Source organism: Fringilla coelebs, assembly GCF_963513975.1.
Source record: "Fringilla coelebs genome assembly, chromosome: 9".
Lineage (NCBI taxonomy): Eukaryota > Metazoa > Chordata > Aves > Passeriformes > Fringillidae > Fringilla > Fringilla coelebs.
In genome coordinates this window covers 11,276,317-11,298,747 of record NC_140067.1, presented here as the reverse complement: position 1 = coordinate 11,298,747, position 22,431 = coordinate 11,276,317, and the positions used below count along the sequence as shown (strand labels likewise).

Genomic DNA, 22,431 nt, shown 5'->3' with positions numbered 1-22,431 from the left:
AAAATTAAGCACACAAATAAAATTGCTGCTTCTATAAAAATAAAAAATATACATATACTTAATATCCATCATGGGAAAAATTCCAATGAAGTTACAATTAGATTTTGAGGGTAATTTCAGCAGCAACCTATTTCATTTCTATAACACTATAATGATTTCATCAGTAACAAATCCTCTAGGTAGTATCACACTGGAAAGTTTAAGGATGGCACCATTAAATAGCATCCATAATTGTTACAATCAACTACATATTACACAAAAGGGTGCATTCCCAGATGACTGTTAAATGTACCAATTTACCAGATTAGCATTTTGCTGAAAGAAACACTCAGAGCCTCCAAGAACCTATTACCTATGGACCAAAGCTCACGTCAAGTCCATTTTCTGCTGCAAAAATAAACTGGGCATCCTTTCACAATAGAACTTATAGTACAGCTGAAAATCTCACAGGTTACCATGTACTGTTCTGTTATAGAGGGGCAAAACACAGGAGCCATAAATGCCTCTGAGCACGGGGTGGGTAAGCTGATGTGCTGAACACAGGCAGGTGTTTGCTCACTTGCTGAATACAGGCAGGTGTTTGCTCACCTTGCTCAGCCCCTGTGCTCTCACAGCTCTGGCATGGAGCTGTGACCTGTGCTTTGCAAAGGCTGACAGGATTTGGGCTGTGAACCTGCCAAGACAGGCACCTTTTTTAACAGGAAAGGAATCCTGCAGACACACACACAGGTTCCACAGAGCATGGAAACCTGAGGTTTCACTTCAAGTGGTACTGGGAGCAAACCTAAGCATGCAGTCAAACCCTTCCCCTCTCAAATCACCACGATCATTAAATAATAAACACTGCCTCTGCACTGAGCACTCTTAAAAACCATGCTATTTCAAATATAAAACAGCAGAAGAACTTTTGGACATCCTTAGGTAAATAAATACTTCACTGTATCTAGAAATAACTAATGGTTGTATAGAGAGATAGATACTCATATTGGAATAAAACTAAAAAAAAAATACATTCATGAATCCTCTAGCAATTTAAAAATTCAAACAGATTTTAAGATGTATTATGCAATAATATCTACTCACACATCTAACACAGAAATGCCTCTTAGTGATATGTAGTTGCTAAAATTATATTTATGTTTATAAAGATCTCGCCAGACAAACTAGATTTTTCAAAGAAAAATTACATGCTTAGTGAGTGAAGGGAAATTACTAGAGGCATTCTTCCATTTACTAAAGACTGATAAAAAGACAGATTTTCAGGAATTCAGAATACAGCTTCCTAGATAATTGAACAATTAATCTGAATGTACAAGAAATACAAATGTATATACAAATCAAGTGTTCTGAACATAAAATGAAACTCTAATTTCTTAACAGATCCATCCTGTTATTCCATTATGAAAACTGTTCCTCTAATGAAAAAAGGCATTTAAACTGCAAAAACACTGCTACAGACTGAACAGGAAAAAATATGACCAAAAATTCCATTTTCAAGAATAACTTAAACCACTTTAAGACTTCTGATAAGGAGTGAAACAAACTAAGGAGAAAAACCCCAACAAACCACAAACCAACCAAACAGAAACAAAATCACTTCGGCTTTTAGTGCTATACTTTTTTAATTGGCCTCATAAAACACCATATTTGTGATCTTTTCCTTGCTAAATCTGCCTTATCTTTACAAACAATCTTCAGGAGAAAAGAAATGGTATTTGCAGAAAGAGTGCACAAGCATGAGGGAAGTCACACGGTCAGCATCACCTTGGAAAACAATGAAACGATTCATCTCATGGAAAAGGATCCAAGACACGTTGGGAAAAATAAATCCAAAGTAATTTGATATCTAGAAACAGAGGGACCATGTGATGTCATCTCCTCTCTTCCATTACAGCTCAATCCCATAGTGAGTTGTAGGAAACTGAACATCAAGAAGTGAGGAAAAAGTGGGCTCTTTCTATGGATGATTTAGGAAACATAAAGGAGCATTTCACTTGATAACATGGTGATAAAGGTGAAACTGCAAGTGTCCATACACACTGGAAGAAAAAAGAGAATAAGAACTAGAAACATCTAAGATCTTTAAAGAAACAGGAAATAAAAGCATACAGACAGCTGTAATATTTGCCATATCTCAATCTCAGAAAATACTCAAGTGTACCACATGATCTTCTAAGGGATGTGGGTAAAGGCCTGAGAATTGCAATTATAGCAACAGGCAGGTTAAAACCTGAGATAAGGTGGAATGTGGGCCAATCACGTACTAGCAGGATGATGAGGGCCAATTGGCTGCTTTCAGCTCTAGATTTTATTCTTTGTATATCAAACTATTTAGCACACACTGAAACTAGCAGAAAAATGTATGCATTATTCATGCTATTTGTGGCAGCCAAGCATTGTAGTTTCAGTGAGCAGGACTGGAAGTAATACCAGAGGAAATAGAGACCTTAGAGGAAGACACTAATCTCAGAAAACTCAGAGTGTCACTGTAATTTTTTTTAAGGGTTCTGTTATGGTAATAGTTATGTTTGCAGAAAATTATTTCTGCGCTATTCAGATAAACAGCCTCACAGAGGGCCATTTCTTCCCCAGGAAATGAAGAGTGGATAACACCCACCAGAATGGGAGCAAGCCATTTAAGAGCAAGTGGAGGGAGCTGGTTCCTATGTTATTATCAACTGCCTATACATAAGAAATGATCAAACGATTTAGATTTTACAGCAGAACTTACCTTGCACTGCAGCCAGCAGAGGTGGCAACTAATTTTAAACAGGAAACAATATCACCCCTGTCTATTGCTTGAAAATGACTTCTCATCTACAATTATCTGTCAGTTTTGCCTTCTCATTTTCAGCTATCACCAGCCCCCATACCTACAAAAGTCCTTTCTCCTTGATGCTTATGCTCAGCTCCAAAATAATTTATTAGGAGTTACACATGCTTATCAAAGACAGACAGGATTCATGCAGAAAATAATGGGAGCCTATGGAAGTTGCTATATATCATTATATAATCCATGCCAGCACTGCTGTCACCGTACGTGGATTGCCTCATCCTTTGTCAATCAGAATGAAGCATTAGTGCAGTGCAAAGATTATTTTTGTTGTTGTTCTGACAATAAAATTCTGGCTGTAATACAATGGTAATAAGGGATAATCTCTCTGGGATAGTAGATTCACAATCATTTTATGACAATCAATATGACTGTAACATTTTAATTTTTGAACATGACCATAAGTAACTTGATCAAAAAATGTTACTTGCTCTTCATAAACATTGATCCTTTACAAAAATGATGATCCTGAAGCAGTCAAGAATACTTTGCTCTACATCAGCAGCAGGACAGAAATTGAGGCAAGCTCGTAAGAGTTCCAGGCTGTTCCTCTGCCCACGCCTTTCTGAGTAAAATATCAACACTAATCATCATTATTTGCATTACAATAATTTTTCATCAGCTCCACCCCTTGTCACTGATACTGATGGTGACAAGGCACATTCTACACCAAGGGCCAGCAGGAGCAGAAATGAACAGGACACCTCCAGAGTGACCTCACCAGCATGGAGGATCCCAAAGGATCATCCCACTACCTCCAAGGCACTCCTTGGGACTTTTTGAAGGTCTGCCACGGAGACAATTAATGAAGAAGCACCATCTGCTACGTGTCTGAGAAAATTGCCTTTTTCTGGCTTCTTACCGGAGAGCCGGTTCAGCCTTGGAAATGCTAAAAGGGCTGTACTGAGCCTCTGGGAAACACTGATGTGGCTTCAAATAAACTGTTTTGGGCTCACTCCCTTTGAAAATGAAGTCGTTCTAGGAAGGACATTAGAAAGAAACTTAAAAAGAACTCTGACTTGAGAAACAACTTTGCCACAGGTTCTTCTGCTTTGAAACCTATTTCCAGATGCTCTTCCAAAGCCTGCTACCAGAAGACTGGATCAATATATTCATCCTGAGGCCACATCTTGCCTCCATCAGGAATCAAACCTTGAGCAGAATGCAGCAGTAGGTGGCTTAAGAACAGCCTCTTATCTCCTAAATCTCCAATCTATGCCTTCAAAGCATAAATAGGAATATATTTTGGAGGAAGAGGAAATCTGATAATCTAGTGAAAGAAATTCTTGGCAGTAAAGGGCAAGCCAAACTGGAGGGGAAGCTGAAGAAAAATCAGCAGTTTTGGACAAGATGAACTGGCTCTAAAAAGGAAGAGCTAATAGGAAATAGGATTGACATTACAAATCTTTTACATGTTAGGAATAAGATGACACAAGAAACTGTATTGTAAGCTGGAAAATGATGATAAATCAATAAAATTAATTACACCAAAAACACCTGAGAACAAAACTGACATTCATTGATCAATTCCATGAGACACTGTGTGTCATCAAATACAGGGTTATTGCTTTTACCTAAAGGCCAGACTTTATCCTTCACCTTGGTATTTAATTTCTGTTGTAGGATATTGCCAGTGCTGATCTAAGCTTTCAGTGTATTGCCCTGGAACTACTCTGGAGTCAGTCCTGTGCATGCAGTCAGGCATTTCATAGGAGTCTGAAGGCATTTTTGTAAAAGCTTAGAAATATACTTTTTCTACTTGATGCACTCCAGAAATTATATTTTTCCCTTTACAAATGTGAATCCTAGGTACCAGCGCTGAAAGAGGCAGAAAGGAGGGAGGGTGGTAGCATCACTGAACTAGAACCAGGGAAATCAACCCAAACCAACTTTGGTTGGTGTAATACTAATGTGAGACCCTTGAGTGCTCTTTTCAGTCTCTATCAGGAACATAGCAGGTTCCATCCCCTGGAGAAATATTGATCTAAGACTGGTAGCATTTTCATCAATTTCAAATCCAAAATTCTGGGTCCTAACTACAAGAAACTCTTATAGACAAATTCAAGAAGTGCTACTTCAAAAAATGATGCTGTTAGTTGCAGCAAAGAGGACTTGCCTGCTATGAAAAGGTAAAGGCGGTAATGTGCATCCCTGGGGTTGGGGATTAAAAAGGAGGATGGATTGTTGTTATTAAGAGGACAATCCCAAAATCACTCTAGTAATTTCTCTGCTTGATTGGGGATTTTCATTTAACACGGTATTTATTCATCTAATGGGCCAACTGCTTTTCTAACTGAGAGATTACTGTAATGTCTGACCAGCTCAATATAGAAAATATATCAATTAGAAAGAAAAATAAAAATGGAAGAAAGAAATATTGCAAGTAACACAGAACTTCATTTTTCTCCCTCCCACCTCTCCCCAGACTGAATTGGTCTTCATTTTTGGGTGCAGCTGCACAGACACCATTTGCAATGAACTTTCCAACAGTGGTGGGAACACAATTTATTGGTTTGGATATAGTTACAAAATTATTTGTGATGAGTACACAAAATTTACAAAAAGTTACAGCCACAGAAAATGTAGCTCCTTGTAACAGATACTGTAAGTCTATTAAGTAGAGCTCTAAGATGCACACACTGCCAGCATAGTAATGCCATTAATGAACACGAGGTTTGTGATACAACATTTATACAGGTCTCTTACAGACCAAATAACACATATTTGGTAGTACAGACTGATGTGTTCAGCCAGACAGGAGCAACTATCCCAAAAAAAGCAATTATTGCTGGTACAATTTGCTTCTGCTCCAAGAGGGTCTCTGAGCTCATTTCTCTCTATGCAGCACTTACACCACTCCACCTGTTCCATCCTGGTTTGAGAGCAGATAGCACAGATTAACAGCTCAAATCTGCATTTAAGGTTCACATTTTAATCTAACAAAAAGCCTAAGAGAAAAAGCTCATGTGAATGAAACTTTCCACCCGCTCAGAGAACAGTACAAAAGACAAAACTCTGCGCTCAATCCGCAGAGCCTCCCAGCAGAACCCGAAGCTGCCAAAGGCAGGCTGTGACAGATGGCCATGGGAGCAAACTTGGAAAGCAAAGGCTTTCAAGGAAGATGGCTGTGGCTTTAAAGCTAACTAGCAATTGGCATGGCTGTCAGTGTTGGGAGGCTGCCTCTTGAGCGAGTTCTAGCTGCTGTGTTTACATGCGCACCCACGCGCGTCTGTGCGCGGCTGGCACGCCGCTCCCTGCAGGAGGTATTAATAGCTGTGGGTCAGCCCTGCGCCCTGCATCTCTGCCAGAAGAGCTGGGCTGGGCAGCAGCTCAAAGAGCTGAACTCGCTGATTGCCACAGCCAGCAGGAAGCCCTTGTGTAAGAAGGATTATAAGAGCAGAATTCCATTTTTAGTGGCTCTTTTTACTCTGTGGTGTATTTCATACACCAGTACAAAGTGTAGCTCAGCTGCCATCACCAAATCCAGGACCAGAGACACTCTGCTGCAACAGACACCTTGAATCTCTGTGAGAAATGAACTCCAAGTATAAACTTGGGAGGGTGACACTGGGCTTCTTTTGCTGAAGGCATCCTCATTTTTAAACAGCAGCAGTGGGAGCATATTCAGGGAGGCAATGAGAGGGCACTGCTCTCCCAGCTGATGAACTGGAATACCAAGGAGCCACCTCGTCTGCCACTAATGCAAAACAGCCCGTCCTTCATTTGGCAACTATTACTGACAAAAGCTGAAATCATGTCATGGTAACAGAGGGAAGTTCCCCCTTCATCCCCTTGACAAGCCTCACTCTCACCTGCCCATTACATCTTTCCTATTTTCCCCAGAGGTTTGGTCTCACTCAAGAATACATTACACCAAACCTCTCTGCTCTTTTCTTCACCAGTCCAAAGAATACTCCATTCACTTTTCTGGTCCACCTACCATTCAAACTAAAACAAAACATTGTTGACAGAAATTTGCCTATCAAGCTAGCTAACTGCAAAAGTCAGCTTTTCTTCTGAAAAGATTTTTCTGATTTTTTTCCAGATGATCTCCAGTCAATTTTCTAGGTGTCGTGTCTCTCATGTGGGGAGACATTGTTCCCACTTTCCACATGGAGAACACAACTAGCATCTTCTCAACAGGGAGACTAGCATTAGCTACTATACCCCTACCCTTCAGCAGCAGCAGAAAAAAATCCTCAAGAAGGTGGAAGAAATCTCTGAAAATTACATATAACCAAGGTGGATGGCAAATCTTGATACCAGTGACCTTCTGCAATATAACCTGTAAGCTCCATTCAACAGATCAGTCCAGCCCACGACTGCATCGTAGACATTTATTTCTACCAGGCCAGGTTCTTTAGGGATTGACTTTTGAAGGCACAGCTCACTGGCTGATAGTAATCTCTTCTCAAGTCCCTTAGCCTTTTTTTTTTTTTAAAGCAGAGCTGCCACACAGGCAGCACTGCTTGACTCATCACACTGAGGCTCTGCGTGGAGCAGATTTAATTCCTCTATATGGAATACTTGATATATTTATCCTGGCACTTGACTTTTTCCTCATGAGACACCATCAGAGTCGTGGCAGCTTTAAAAACCTAAGCTTATTCCATATATACAGAAGGAAAATGGCTGAGCTGGCAGGATTTGCTCCACTGAGGACACACATTATCTGTGCTCCCTTCTCTCCTGTAGGTTCATAACAGCCTGAGTGGTTTCAAGTGGACCTTGCAGCTTATTTGGATCATTCTCTCCTCTTCCAGGCCAAAAAAGGGTTGGAAAGAGGAAGAGGGCAGTGAGGATTCTGGTGAGGTCTATTTGTTTAGTGAGATCTATTTCTATAATAGAAGATGTGCTCCTGGAGTTGCTCATTTGGTGATTAGAATCCTTGGCAGGAATTTCATTTCTGAGTGTGTGCCTGTGGCTCCCAGAGCCAGGGATGGGAGCTCTGGTACAGTTAGAAAGCACAACAGGGGTGGGGGGACAGGAACCATCAACCCTCCATATGAATGCCTCTCAATTTAACAGGCAATGTGATTGTCATGTGAAGTGTTATGTAACTAACCCTTCTGCAATACTTCCAAAGAAAATTGTTCCTGAAAATTTATAAAATGGAAGCAGCAAAATATCCAGAAGATACTGCATGTTTAGTTGTACTTTCATTACTATTATTATTACATTATTTCTGAGGCTGAAATAATGAGTAACTGTGCAACTGTGATAAAAAAAATGTGTCTTAGAGGGGATATAAATGATAAATGACTATGAAACAAATGACCTTTTACTACCAAAATATCCTGTGAATTCTTAAGTTGTAACATAGAACAAGATCCCAAAGGAAAAGACAGGATAGAAGTCATCCACATGTCAGAAGTTAAATACTAAGGTAACTTTCTGGCACAGGGAGATTTGGCTGATGCAGCTTTTTAGCCTCTCTAGGACACAGTTTTTCACAAGAAGAGTACAAAACAAGCATCTCTGGAGCCAGCTGAACACACCATTCAAGTTCATTGTCTGGTACCTTCTCTTCTGAGATGAAACCTAAAGCTGGTCTCCAATATTCTCCACTGACACTTCATAGTATCATTTTCATCCATTACTAACAGAGACAAAACAAACCTCCCCAGGTTGGTTGCTAGCTTTACATTTTTAAAATACGTCTTATAAAATTTCAGTCTTTTTGAAAAATTTTTCTTACTTGCCATGTTGGGAGAGGAGCTAATATTAAAACATCAATCCCATTCTTTGCTTTCCTTATGATATTTTAATTTAGTTTTTCAAGTTTTGTAAGAAAGGTTGTGCCTCATGGTTGGTGTGGGTCCATCTAATGATTACTTATAACATGTTGACAACTATGGTTTTGCTATTGTTGAAATTGTATCTGCCTTATCTTACAGGGAGCCCATAGTCTGCATGTTATGTTAATTTTCCTCCACATTTCAGGTAGTTTTGAAATGCACTTCATTTATTGTGTTGTGAAAAGAACAATAAAAAGGACAATGCAAAGGTCTGTAGCCTCCTATTAAGATTTCTATCTGGGGTATTTCATTTGTGGAAACCTGCATTCATTTCAGCCAAGTTCTACTACAGAACTCCTGGCAAAAAGAAAAGAAAAAAAAAAAGGAGCCAGATTTAGGCAGTCCAGCCCCACATGTTTGTAGCTGTGTGTGCCACAAGTGGAGAGCAATTAATGCTTTACCCAGGCCTGTTCAGGTTAGGGACAAATGGGATGGGATAACATGATCCCAACGTATTTCTTCAATATCAATACAGCACTGATGAGTTTTTCAGTTATGACAGGACTTTTGAGAAGCCTTAAGTGCTGCAATGCACATTCCTTTTATCTGGTGCTCATCACTGCAGCGCAGGATCCTTCAGTGCTCCCGACACAGAGGCTCTTTGCTCCCTCAGAATTCATTCCAGAGGAAGCCATTAGATCTCACAGTTGCAGTTTAATGTAGGGATTTTAGGTCATCTCAGAACTTACCCTTTTCCAAGAACAGTTTTAATCATTGTTCAGTACTTGAATATACTTTTATAATTATGCTTCAAGTGTTATTGCAGCTATATTTCAGATTTTACGTACGTAGGAAAATGCTATATTATTTTAATACTGACGGTAGAGTAAAAATCTATTCAATATTCACCTTTCAGGAAGCACAATCAAATATCCAAGAACACTATTAGACTTGCCTAGCATAAAGTCTCAAACTGCTAATGGATTTTAAATTGATGTCATAATGCTGCAATTTAAATACATGATGTTCATTAATTTTGCCAGAACTCTTTGTAGAGTAGGAGTGGTATGAAAGAAGGAGGAAGGTTATATTTTCTCTACCTGCTTCTTTTTATCTGCTTCCCCATTTTTGATATACAAAAAGAGTCATTACATCAGCTTGATGTGGATGGGGGGAGGTTTATTCCAGGAGGTTTCAACTGGGTAACCACCATGGAGTTGTATCAAATTAATATTTTCTATGAAAAAAAAATCACCAGGAATAGGATAAAAATAACTAACACATGATAGGCATGACATTTCCTAAAGACAGATTTCATGGGACCCCTCACCAAAAATCCATAGGCACAAAGTGGAGGAAAGAAGGGAAAGAAAGGTCATGGTGTTCATACACCTCCTTCTCATTGAAAGGTCAAATTCACGTATTGAGCGAGACAGCAATATTGCAAAACAGGCAGCAGAGCTTCCCACAAATCTCAAGGAGTCACCTCAGATGTGGATATTGAAAAGGGAAAAGAGATCTCATCATGGAAGGCTGCTACAAGATCATCTCCTACTGAGGGGAGTGAGGGTGGGCTCTGGATGCCAATTTTCTAGGTGAAGAATCCCCTGTTTCAGAAATATCTCCAAAGTGAAACTGAAATGTGTCTAGACATAGTGGCCCAGCACATACAACACTTCACATCTATTTGTATTTCAAATCTAATATATTTACTGTACATAAATACAGTTTTCCCAAAGCCGTTGCTATGGCTACAAATCAAGGAAACCATAGCAACAACCCTGTATTATGTACAGCCTTAATTGTGGATTATGTCTCTCTTTGCATTTTATATTAAATACTCCAATACATCTAGTTTTATTCTTTTTTTTCTCTCTGACTTTTTAATAATAAAAATTCCACAATACTACAGTGTCAAGTCGAATATGCAACATCCTTGAAAAATGTCTTTACAGCATTATTCTGATCATACCTAAAAACAGCCACATCATTGTTTTTTACTTGAGAAAAACACTAATGTTCACATCACCGTATTTCCTGATCTTTTTTAATACAAATGATTAATCACTACCATTTTAACCAAGTAATTGATTTTCCATTATCTCATAAGATTTTTCAAATCTCATCCCACTCACTCCTATCCCCAAAAAAACCTAGTTCCTCCTAACTTAAACTTTTATTGCTATGGAAAAGTTTGGGGGACTGGGCCTTTTTTAGTTTGGTTTGATTTTTCTTTTTCTTCAGAAAGTAAGTATGCAATAAAGAGACAGGAAAGGCAGAGAAGTCGCTCATTCTAGATTTTCTAGATCCTGTCACTTCAGCTGACTGATTGGGTTGGTGGCAAATTGTCCCAATTCCCTGGTTTGTTGACCTTGCACTTTTAAGTACACCAAGGAGTTGGCATGCAGCCAGACCTTGGAGTGCAGCCTGAGAGGAACAGGTAAAGGAGAACAGAGAACAAATGTGAAGAAAAGAAGAAGGATGTTAGAAGAGGCTGAGGAACAGGAGGGAGTGCTATCAGACAGCAGGAGACACCAGGGGGTGACAGGATTCAAAGGATACTCTAGGAGAATATGAGCACATTCAACAAAGAATTCATTCAAAGAATTCTGCAAAAAGATTTCCTCAATAAAAGAGAAAAAGCCAAAATTCACATCTTTAAAAGCCTTCCCTCCTATCTTCCCTTCCATCACTTCATTTTCTGATAATTCATTGTGGTACTGTTTCCTTACACCACTTGGTCCTCAAGGAGACACCATGTGTCCCATTTTGCAAAAAACTTGGCCACATCTGTTTGGGGCATTAGCCTGTCTCACAGAGTAGACTTTTCTGTTTATCTTACATACCACAGCAGCACAAAAAAACTAGAAAATATCTAAATTGTATGAAATGAGCAGAAATTCAACGTATTTAACACAATAAAGAAACTAATAATTGAGATTTTCTGGCTATATTCATACAAATAGTATACAAATGCTTATTTGACAAAGTAATATGTGTTCTAAAACTCACAGTCTGAGAAAGCCATGAGTGGGAGTTAGGAACATGAGCTATGAGAAAGCTTTTCACATAAGCATCACAACAAAAGTTCCCTCGCACAGGGAATAATTAAGTCAAAAGTTAGTGCATTTACAATAAGCAAGCCATGTTCAGGTTCTTCATTGTCATTTTAATGAGCAAATATTAATGTAAGCTGCAAATACAACAGGGAAAGCAGCTAAAATTGCAAAGTTTAAGGAGTCCTTCATGACCCAAGCCAGATTGAGACAAACGTGTCACAAATCGATACCGGTCACCAGCTTTCAGGACATTCATTTCCATTTACTGTTGGAACTTCCAAGCATGTTATCAAATTCAGGAATGAATTAAGGCCATCACAAACGACTTGTAACCTCTGATGAAGGCAATGGTGAACAAACATGGATTAGCACGCTCCTCTCCTCCCCAGTTATCGGTTCAGACTGACAGTGCCCCAGTGGCCATGGCAGCTCTGCCTCATTCAGATTGCACACCTGACACTTTGGCAACAACCCAGGGACATGCAGAACACTCTGCTCTCCCATTCCTGAGGGATGAAGATGCTGGGTGAAGCCTTAACCCCTCTGAGCTCAACAGCACCTCCCACTCCTTTCACTGGGACTGCCATTCACATCTGAACAGTTCTCCTTTCAGGTGCCTGTCCTTGTTTTATAGATAATGTACTTTGGCCTCCAAAACAGGGCTGCATCTCACAGGAGCAATGATTAAAAGCTACATATGTTTAAAAGGAGCTGCCTCCTAAAAACTGCCTCTCTCTCATTCTGAGTTTCACATTTAACCCACTAAAGATGGGATAAATATTTAACTAGTCCAATACACTCACTGGACTAAATAAAATGAAGTGGTGAAGTATTTTCATTCTCTATAAAGCTGTTATGTGAATCAATTTCACTCATTAATAACTGTAATTTTATAGAAAAAAAACACAACCTAGCAGTTAATGGAAGTCATATAGCATTTCTCATGACTGACAGTACTGTAACTGATCACAAACTATAGAAAGAGTTCAATTTTTATATTACCTTATTTTGAAATATTCCATTTTACAAATATTTCAAAGAGAGAGGAAAAGTCTGAAGAAAATGCACCACCACCACCAAAACCCAACAGTGGCACTAGAAATTTTGACAACAAAGACCCTTTAAAGCAGGAGTCCCTGCAAAAGCTAATTTCATCAGACAAGTATTTTTATCATACAGCAAGTATTTTGCAAAGCAGATACACAACAGTGAGTTTTAAAGTACAGAATACAAATACATACCTAGTTTTGAAACAGCTATCAAGTATTAATGCAATCCTTACAGAAAAATCCAGTAAACCTCTAGCTTTATACATGCACTAGACTCACATATGCTCATTTCACATATCACTCCCTTTTCCTCTTTCATGCCCATACAAACAAAAATGAGCTACTTCTTCTTTGGACAGCCCCGGCAAAATGAAACATTTTTAGGACCTTATTACAACAAACACAAGAAAATTCCCTTTTGCATTAGAGGGATTGAAGGATTGAAATTAATCTGAAAGATTTTCTTGTTTGTATAAACAAGGTTTCACTCAATAAAGGGTGATTTTGCGGTCAGCTCACTGCTCTCTCCACTGCAGACATGACAGAAATTTTAAAAATTTCAAAGGTCATTTAAGTGGTAGGAGAATTCTAAAATAGCCACTTTGCTCAGAAACACCCTGGTCCAGTTTTTACATCGGGCAGGTTGTAAAAAAGCATTGGATGGGATTGGAGAAAAAGAAATGTACTGGTCCATTTCTTTAGAACCAGGTCTTACCTCTTGTGTTTTTACATTTATATATCCATAATGAGTTTTCAGAGGCTGCCTCTGGCCATTAGAAAATGGGATCCACTTGACTCTGGTTTGTCCAAAGCAGTTGAGGATCAAAGGGAAAGTTACTTCATTTGTGAGACGAACGATGATCAGACAGAGGAATGCTGCAATGAAACTCACAGCAACAATGGACTTCCTCTGTAATGAAAAGAAGAAAGAAAATAAATTATTAAAATTGAGAGTCAGTTTTAATAAAAAAATACATATCTTCAATTGGAGGATGAAGGAAAAACACTTGAGAAAGCTTTATGTGAAATTATTCCTCTGGTAGTCACCTTGCTGCAGGAGCACAAGGAGACAGGTGACTGGATTGTTTTATTTCAATAAATTTGCATTTCAGAGGTTTGCAGAGTTTCTTTTAGAACTGGTTGCAAATAAGTCAGTTTTCTCACAAAAAAAAAAAAACAACCTATTTTTTAAGATTCAAAAAAGATCTATCAGCTTTAAATTTTATTTGCATTTGGAGTAAAGATTTTATGTAAACATCCACACCAAAGTCTTCACTCAAAATCATCCATCTTCTAGGGATGACAACACACAAAATGAAATGCCATCTGCAGTGACACCACACAAAGTTTACTGGAAAGATTACCACCCCTACAGATCACTCCATGCAACAGAATTCATGCAGTAACTTCAAATACTTTAGAATAAATTGTTGGTGAAGTCAGCACCACATTCTGCCTTATTCCAGGTTCATGAATTTACCAAGTAAGGCATTATCATTCTGCACAAGATGATCTCCATTGCTAATAATTCAAGTAATTAGCCCTCCCCTTCCACCTCTAGCCCATGCAGCCAGTTGGACTGGAGAATGTCATCACAGAAAGATCACAACTTTTTCCCTGGCTAACTCCCCAGTCTGCAAGTGAAAAACCTGTGAGAAAATAAGGATGTTCTCCTTGTTTTTAGCTATTCTTTTAAATATTGCAGTCATTACTTCTAGACAAATTACTTAAGGACAAACACCTCAGTTGGCATGTGGAAAGATCATGTGTAAAGACTCTAGATATGATACTGTATTGAAAAGATTATTTTCACATTTCCCCTGTGGGAATGAAACAATTACCATTTACATGTGTTTTTACTGTACTTTAATTGCATTCTAGGTTTACCTAATTTGCCACAGTTTAATTACTTGACTGAAGGTAATTCTATCATTGTAAACAGTAACATTTACAGAAAATACAAGGGGGGGGAGATCATTTGCCTAAGGGTCTATACATAAATATATAATAACAATTATTGCTGGAGGACAGAATCTGATCACCCCAATTCCCATCTACCAGCTAATTCCCAACTAACCAGCACAGAACACATTTAACACCATTTATTTTACATGATGGCAATAAGATCACACGTGATGCCATGGAAAAGGCAAGCTCTCCTGGCAACCAGATAAGATTAATCTGTCCTTGCACAACAGTGAGAATCACAATGAGCTCACAGCAAATGGGAAGGGATGTTATGATGTTCCCACCAAAAGAGTTAACAAAATAATCCATTGCAGGGGTCAATTGCATGGCTCTGCGCTCTGATGTACTGGGAGGTTACAATTTATAAGATAAAAGCAATGAGAGACTGGGCTGGAAAACTTGGGTGAAGGAGGTCACTGTGAGGAGAAAAGGGAAGAGGAGGATGAAGAAGTATCGTGGCAGTGTGATTCAGTGAGGAACCTCAGCCAGCTAATGGCTGTGCAATGTAAAATTAAACCCAGCAAATCTTCAGAGGGCAGCACAGCAGCCACAACCCAAACGCAGCTCTCAGAATTCATGGAAGCCACTGCACTTTTCATCATCTGCATTATAACAGATTTACATTAAATTGCAATAAAATGGCTGGGGAGCACTTCTGTGTCACTTCTCTTTGTAGCAGATGGAGTCAGAAACATTTAGCTATATATCAGAGCCTTGTAAGTGCTAAAAGCAGCCAAGATGTGCAGTGCAAGTGATAATCATAAAGCAATGAGAGGGAGCATGGATTAGTCATATTATTTATTGCAAATCAGAATTAAAATATTGCAAATATTTAAAGGGGGATCTAGAGTCTCATTCCACTACACGAGCATGTTTCAATCAAAACATCCACAGCAGGAAGCAAGATTGCTTGTATGATGCTACTAGCTGATTTCCACATACCCTATCTTCCTGGTTTATTGAATATCACTTTTTACTTCCTTTATTTTGTGCAAATCTGTTCTGAACTTGAAAATAGTGCAATCAGCTTTATGTACTTCTCACAGAGAGTTGTTCTAAACAGCCCTTGCCCTGAGAAAATTCTGATTGTGCAGCTAAATTCTTTGCCTTCACTATGAAGCCACCTGATTTTTATATTTCTTTTCTTTAAATGCACTGTACTAGCAGATGAAAGAAAAAATACGGCCTTTTGGTTTTTTATGTAAGAAAATAGTGTTTGAAAATGAAAACAGCAAAGATTTTTCTCTGTGTTTTACTCAGCCAGAAAGAATTTGCACTAACAATAACATTCAAATGACAGAAAGGAATTTTTACAACAGAACAGAATTAAGGCATCTGTTGAAATTGTTTTGGAAAAAAAAATCTAGCCATATGCAAACCCAATGTTTACTTATCAACTTGTACAAAGGACGTTGGTATTAAGTATTCAGTTCCCCTGCAATTTTAGTTGAAGGCATGAGATCCAACAATAGGCATTCTCTGTGGGAAAGACTGCTGCAAACTGGCATTTCAGTGGCTCCATAAAATTCACTGTAAAAATACTGAAAAACACCAAAGCACATACTTTTTAAAGTTTCAGCCTTCTTAAAGCACCAAGTAAAGAAGGCTGATCAGTGGCCACAAGTATTCTAGAGGGCACTTCTGAAAGTAATTTGATTCCCTTAAGTCCCTATGTTCTTTACCTGCCCCTTAAAAGAAAAAACAAAACAACCAAACCCAGGTGCTATTTGTCATTAACTGCTTCTTGTAAAATCTCCTTTACTGCAGATAAATGGGTTTTGTTATTGGTCCTCTGATAAAATTTAGCATTTGAGAATCCAGAAATTCTACATGTCATTGGGATGTGACAGAGAAGTCTGAAGCTACATACAGGGATGAATACCAAATTGTAGTTTGTCTCAAAATTTGTCTGCATCAACATTTTAAAAACTCAAACATCCTACCATTTGGGAGAGCTTAACCAACACTAATTAGTAAGTCTGCAGAGAAACAAATCTTATTCCTTCTGAATTTTCAGTTCTCATGAATGCAAATTGTCTCTTAACAAAAGAAATGTTTCTCTAACATGGACATATCCTGTGCATAAATCTCAATCAATCCTTTTTTTTTTTTTAGCTAATCTAATGTAGGCATTTTGATATTGACAGCATTTACATAGGAAATGTATATTCAGTTAGAAACATCTTTTAAATGGTTCCTATTTTTTCACATACTCAGTGAGGGGTACACAGTAGGACATAAGTTAAAGAGTTTCTTACCTGGATGACTTGCATGGTGTATTAGCTTTGGTTACATTTTATTTCAGTCACTATAGCACCTGACTAGCCTAGATGGCAGTGGCAAGAACAAAACTACCCTTACCCTTCTCATGAATACAGGATCCTCTAGCAGAAGAGGGAAGGAGTTTACCTTTAGTTAATGAGACTAAGTCTACCTACAGGATCATTCCCAGTTTAGAAAAGAAAAAAAAAGAGTGGTAGAGGAGGAAAAAGTTGAGATCAGAGTAGCTGAACTGCAATAGCTGAGACCCCACTGGGCCAAAAGCTCTCACTAGGACTAAACAGCTTCTTCTTATTCTTTTTACTCAACCCCCACAACAGCACCATCCCACTTTTGTGTCAGTTATTTCTCAGACACCAAGCTCATTCTGTCTAGTATGTATATCAAAATCAATAACTAGCAGGCATGAATCACATTCAATTTATATCTAAGTTGTTAAAGTAAGAATTGAAATAAAACCAGGGGTGTCATACTACTCTGCTGGATAGAATTTAATTAAAAACTTCATGGGAGTAAAACAGTAACTACTTTCAGGGGTATAAATATTTGGCAACATGGTCCCTAGCACTATTTATACGCTTCATATCATCGAGTTTTGGCTAATTACCAGTGCCAGGGTGATTCATTAGTTTCAGTTTGGCAGGAACTTGACAGTCTGAACAAGTTTTAGTCATTTTTCTTTCATAACCTGTTAAGAAGTGTGAGATGGCAAGAATAATTTTTTATAGTTCAATAATGCCTGACAGAATAGTAAGACACAAACATTTTTTGTGTTGTATACAGTTGTCTAGGAGGGAGGGAGGAAGAAAATATTTTCAGCATAGGAAGATAATTTCTTAAGTTGTAAATTTTGCTGAGATCTGTACTAAGTATCTTTATTCTACTTTCTAGCCAGAGCACAACAACCTGCCACTTGGCATGTATTATATTGCAGAGACTATCAAACCACTTCACAAGGAGGAATAAATCCCCATCCTAGCGAGTTTCACAGTAAAAACCCATTTCACAGGTGCATAAACTGAGGCTGAAATCAACTTCCCTAGGATCACAAAGAACTCAACAGAAGATTTTTATTCAACTCTTAAACTTTCATTCTAGAACTATTTTGTTTTTCAGGCTTATTGTTTCTATCACAAGTAACTGCCTGAATTTGTTAAAAGACAAAGTTGACCATGATATTATGGAAGATTCCAGTGAAGAACCCTGGGAGCCATGCCCTGAACAGTAACTGCAAATGAGCCTTTCTTTCATAAATTGATTTTCTTCAGTACTCATGCTTTATTTTATTTTTTAGATATGTGGCAGCACCGAGCTTGGGAGGACAAATGAAAGGTAAAGACTTATGTGAGGGCTTTGGGTCTCTCAGATGACACAAGATGCAGCAATATTGTACAATTTCCACAACAGCTGCCTTTATGGGCATGGTGAGTAACTCGATCACTTTTTTAATATCTCTGCACATCATACCACTTTCATTATAGGACTGATGCAGGGTTTCAGTTTTTACTCAAGTATTATACCAGTTGAACACAATAATGGCTACACTTACTGAATTTGTTTCAATTTGTAGACCACTATATGTAAAAAATAGTTTTATTTAATTTTCTCTTTTATAGTCTTGAGCATCCCATTTAAAAGCTACTTTCTATTACGACAGAGCATTAAATGAAATTCTTTCAGCACTCTAGTTCAGTGTACCTTACTGATTTCACTAGTATTGGAAAAAAAACATGCCTTCCAGCTATTTCTTTGGTCCTGCAACTCCCTCTAACAGGGCTGCTGAAGAGACAGTCAAGCAGGGATCCTAGAAGTTTTCAAAGAGAGTAAGATATATAGCAAAGATCCTTCTAGAAATAGTCATGTGTCAAACATCATTTGCATAAAATCAGTAGCTGAAGGTTTACTTTCTTCTCTTCCAGAAGTGAAAGTTAACCTGAATATGTTCAAAGACTCCACAGGAGACTGCTGTCAGTGTTTCTCTCTCAGGAGGAGAGAAGAACAAAGCTGATAGGGTTTATATCCCCAGTAAGATCTCATTTGGGTTCAAAAACCAGAAAAATTTGGATTAAAGCAATTCTTTTTTCTTTTTTTTTTTTTTTTTTTAAGGATATCTTTGCTAACCTGGAATGTAAGCAGCCAGGAAGCTGAGAAATAAGAGCAAAAATGAAGTTCAGTGATGAAGAAGTAATGCAAGAAATGCAGTGCACCTAAAAATAGGTAGTTACAATGAAAGAAACACGTGAGTTCTATCCTGAATGTGCTTCTCATAAGAAGGTACCCTGAACCAGGACTGTGTTTGAGGACTGTGGTGTTTAGGCAGGCATGAATAGAAGACACACAACTTCTTGCACACCTTCTCTGCAGGAGCTCTGGCCTTTTCCATGGCTAAGGCAGCTCAAGGGCTCTCAAAACACGGCTCATTGTACCTCTGGTGTTGTTGCCATTTTTTAAAAACTTGTTACTTAATTCACTTTCACCACGATTCACAATCCACAGGTGGTGTGTCTAGGTTCACAGCAGCTCAACATATCCAACCATATCTTTCATTAAAGCCAAAACTGTGCAGAGTGGGTTCAGGTTTACTGGGGTAAGGCCTGAGCAATGAACAAAACAGTAATCAGCACAGTCCAAATAATTGATGTAACAGCAGCAGTCTGTATTAAAAACCTTACATAAGAGATAATCCTCCTATATGTAATCTCCTTTTATTAGTCTCAGGTAACTGCACAAGTTTCTTACACACAGCATTTTCATCAAAAAGATACTTATTATTTACTTACTTATTTAGGTAACAATATGAAATTATGTAAGGTGAAGAACTTCCAAGTTTCAAGGACTAATTGCTGATGTATTTTGAAGGTCTTCCATATGCTATCATGCATAAGAAGACACTATATTTGAAAAGCCCCAGTGATTCTGAGCCCTTCAAATTGCAAAGTATTGCCAGAATTTCAGCAATTACTTTGTGTCACTATTCCCTCTTGCCCTAAACTCGAAGCCTGATAAGAAGGAGCATTTATTTGTCTGGAGATATTCTCATCCCCTCAGGCTTTCCAGCACTTTGAGCTCCCCACATCCTACAGTTCCTGCTCCTCGTTCCAGGGCTCCCTGTGCCAGCATCCCCACCCCACCAGGAGCAAACACATCACCAGCACAGCCCCAGCTGACACACCACGGGGTCACACCAGCACCAAAGCAGCCTGAACTTCTGAGCAAAGCACGCCTTGGGCCAGCCTGCCACTCGATTTTATAGCGCAGCTGAAAGCTGTCCAGTAATTTAAAAGATCTATCCCCATAAAATCCCCATGGCAGCAAAGCACACTTGAAATAAGGTTGTTGATTTTTCATTCTATAAGATCTGTTAAGAATATTTAATCTAAAACTCCAGTTACTGATTCACTGATGTCCTTCACAACTAGGGTGAACTTCATCAGCAGCTGTAGATGCATATTATATAAACACTAATGCAGGCTCTGCATGATAAAGTGTTATTAAAAAGGAGAAAAAAAAGAAAAGCCTCTGCAGTACAGCTCTCAAATGGTGATTTTTATTTTTTTCTGGTGCTGGATTATTGCCCAGCTCTTCTTATCAATACCTTGGCAAGCTTTCTGACACACACAGGCTGACACACACTTCCCTATAACAGAACTGCTGGTACAAGAATTTGTGATCTTTCAATCTGGCAGTTGGTTGTTACTCCTTATTGAAGTAGTACCTGATTGTAGCTATTTTTCACCTGCTGAGAAAAGTTCAAAGAAAAAAACCACCCATATGTGAGTATTAACTCTTGTCCTGCCAGATATACCTCACTCAGATGACCTCTCTTTCTCCTCTATAGAAACATACAAAGATTCATGATCAGCAACATCCTGAGTTTGCAACTGAGGGGTTTTCACAAACATTCTGAAAGGCACTCTATAGCTGCCAACATTTTCATGAAAATCCCCTTCAAAAAGTTCATTCAAATAGACTAAAAAAATGCATAAACCAGTTGAAAATAACAACAACAAAAATCCCCACAAATACATCAAGAAAAATTCTTAGAAGACAATAAAATGCCAACAGACTTCTGGTCAGCAGATCTTGATATTTGAAAAAAGATGTAGTTATTAAAAGTGTTTTGTATTTCTCTGTTCTTCTACAGAAAATACCAGAAATACCAAATTTCTTGTTGCAGAACTCGCAGGAAAGGTAATTTGATGGCTTCTAAAGTGAAAGTGAGAAAAATGCAATTTTTGCTCGCAGCAGTAAAATCATTAGTGTGATTGGTATGCAGCAGCAGGAATGGATGTTAATCACATACCTATGTGTTTAGTAAATACTACACTGGGATGTAACCTCTGGAAGTACTAACTTCTAGATAAGAAAGAAAATAATCAGACAAATAAAATTAAACACTTGACAGCAGCCCAGAGGCAGAAGAAATGAAAGTAAATAAAATGTTGTAGCAACTCCACATTCTCAGGCTGCACATCTGTGAAGAAAACTCCTTTTGCTGGAAACCTTCACTTGCCTGCAGCTCACTTCTGCCTGTGGGGAAAGTTTATGCCACACAGCAAAAACTGCATAACCAGAAATCCACACAAATGAATTGTAATTGCCTACCACCATCTGGACAAGCCCAGACTTTCTCCATTGAATTTTCTTCTGTAAAGATCCCTGACTGCCACACTGGACTAGAAATTAACAAAAAAATTGACACCATGCCTCTGTTTCCTTCTAAAAGCCATTTAACAGTGGAAGACAGAGGAGATCCTGCCCAGCCTGTTCTTGCTCTGGCCCTTCCCACCAGCCTCATCCCACACTGCTCTTTGGGAGGACAGCCCTTTTGGAAAGTTCCTCTGGATGCTCTCTCTGCCAGGCTCTGCACTGCACCTGCTGTTCAAAAGCATGAGAAGAAAGCAGAAGCAGGGGATGATTGCTGATTTTAGTCCTGCCCCCTGGGGCAGCCAGGGCACCCCAACACAGGGCAGGTGAATGCCTTGTTCCAGAGGCAGGGATGCAAAGCCTGTTTAGTGTGAGGAGCCACGTGGGCTCTTCAAGGTCTGCCTGAATAAAAGGCTGGCTTTGCTCTGAAATATAAAAATATTGAAGTGATAGACAGCTCCTTCACCAGGCAAAGGTGCAAGTTCAGAAAGGAGAAAGAGAAGTTTTTACACAGTGGTCTTCACATACAAAAAAAAAAAAAAAAGTAACTGTGAATTAGAAAGAAGCTGTTCTTAAGCAGAAGACATGAGAGATGATGCACTTCAGCCAGGCTGCAGGAGGATCTTTTGTAGTCTCTTTTTTTTTTCCTTTTTCTTTTTTTCTTTTACATTTGACCAAGAGATTCTCCAGCACAGCTGGACATCCAGGACAACATTCCTGGACTGGCAGGAGGGAAGAGCAGCCTCTATGGATGGCCTTTCACACAAGACAAGGAAACTCTGGGCTCTAAATTCTTTTGGCAATTTATCAGTTTTCCATCAGACACTGAAATCTCACTGTTTACTTTGGATAAACCT

General features: G+C 38.7%; 1 protein-coding gene across 1 annotated transcript in view; it reads right to left on the bottom strand.

Moving 5' to 3' along the window:
- ST6GALNAC3 (ST6 N-acetylgalactosaminide alpha-2,6-sialyltransferase 3) overlaps window positions 1-22,431 on the bottom strand; it is a gene marked incomplete at both ends in the record, with an annotated part of 182,030 nt that overhangs the window by 95,985 nt on the left and 63,614 nt on the right. The window contains one exon of the mRNA XM_084211230.1: window positions 13,395-13,589. Coding sequence (XP_084067356.1) covers window positions 13,395-13,589 — 195 coding nt within the window. The remainder of the gene's footprint in view (window positions 1-13,394; window positions 13,590-22,431) is intronic.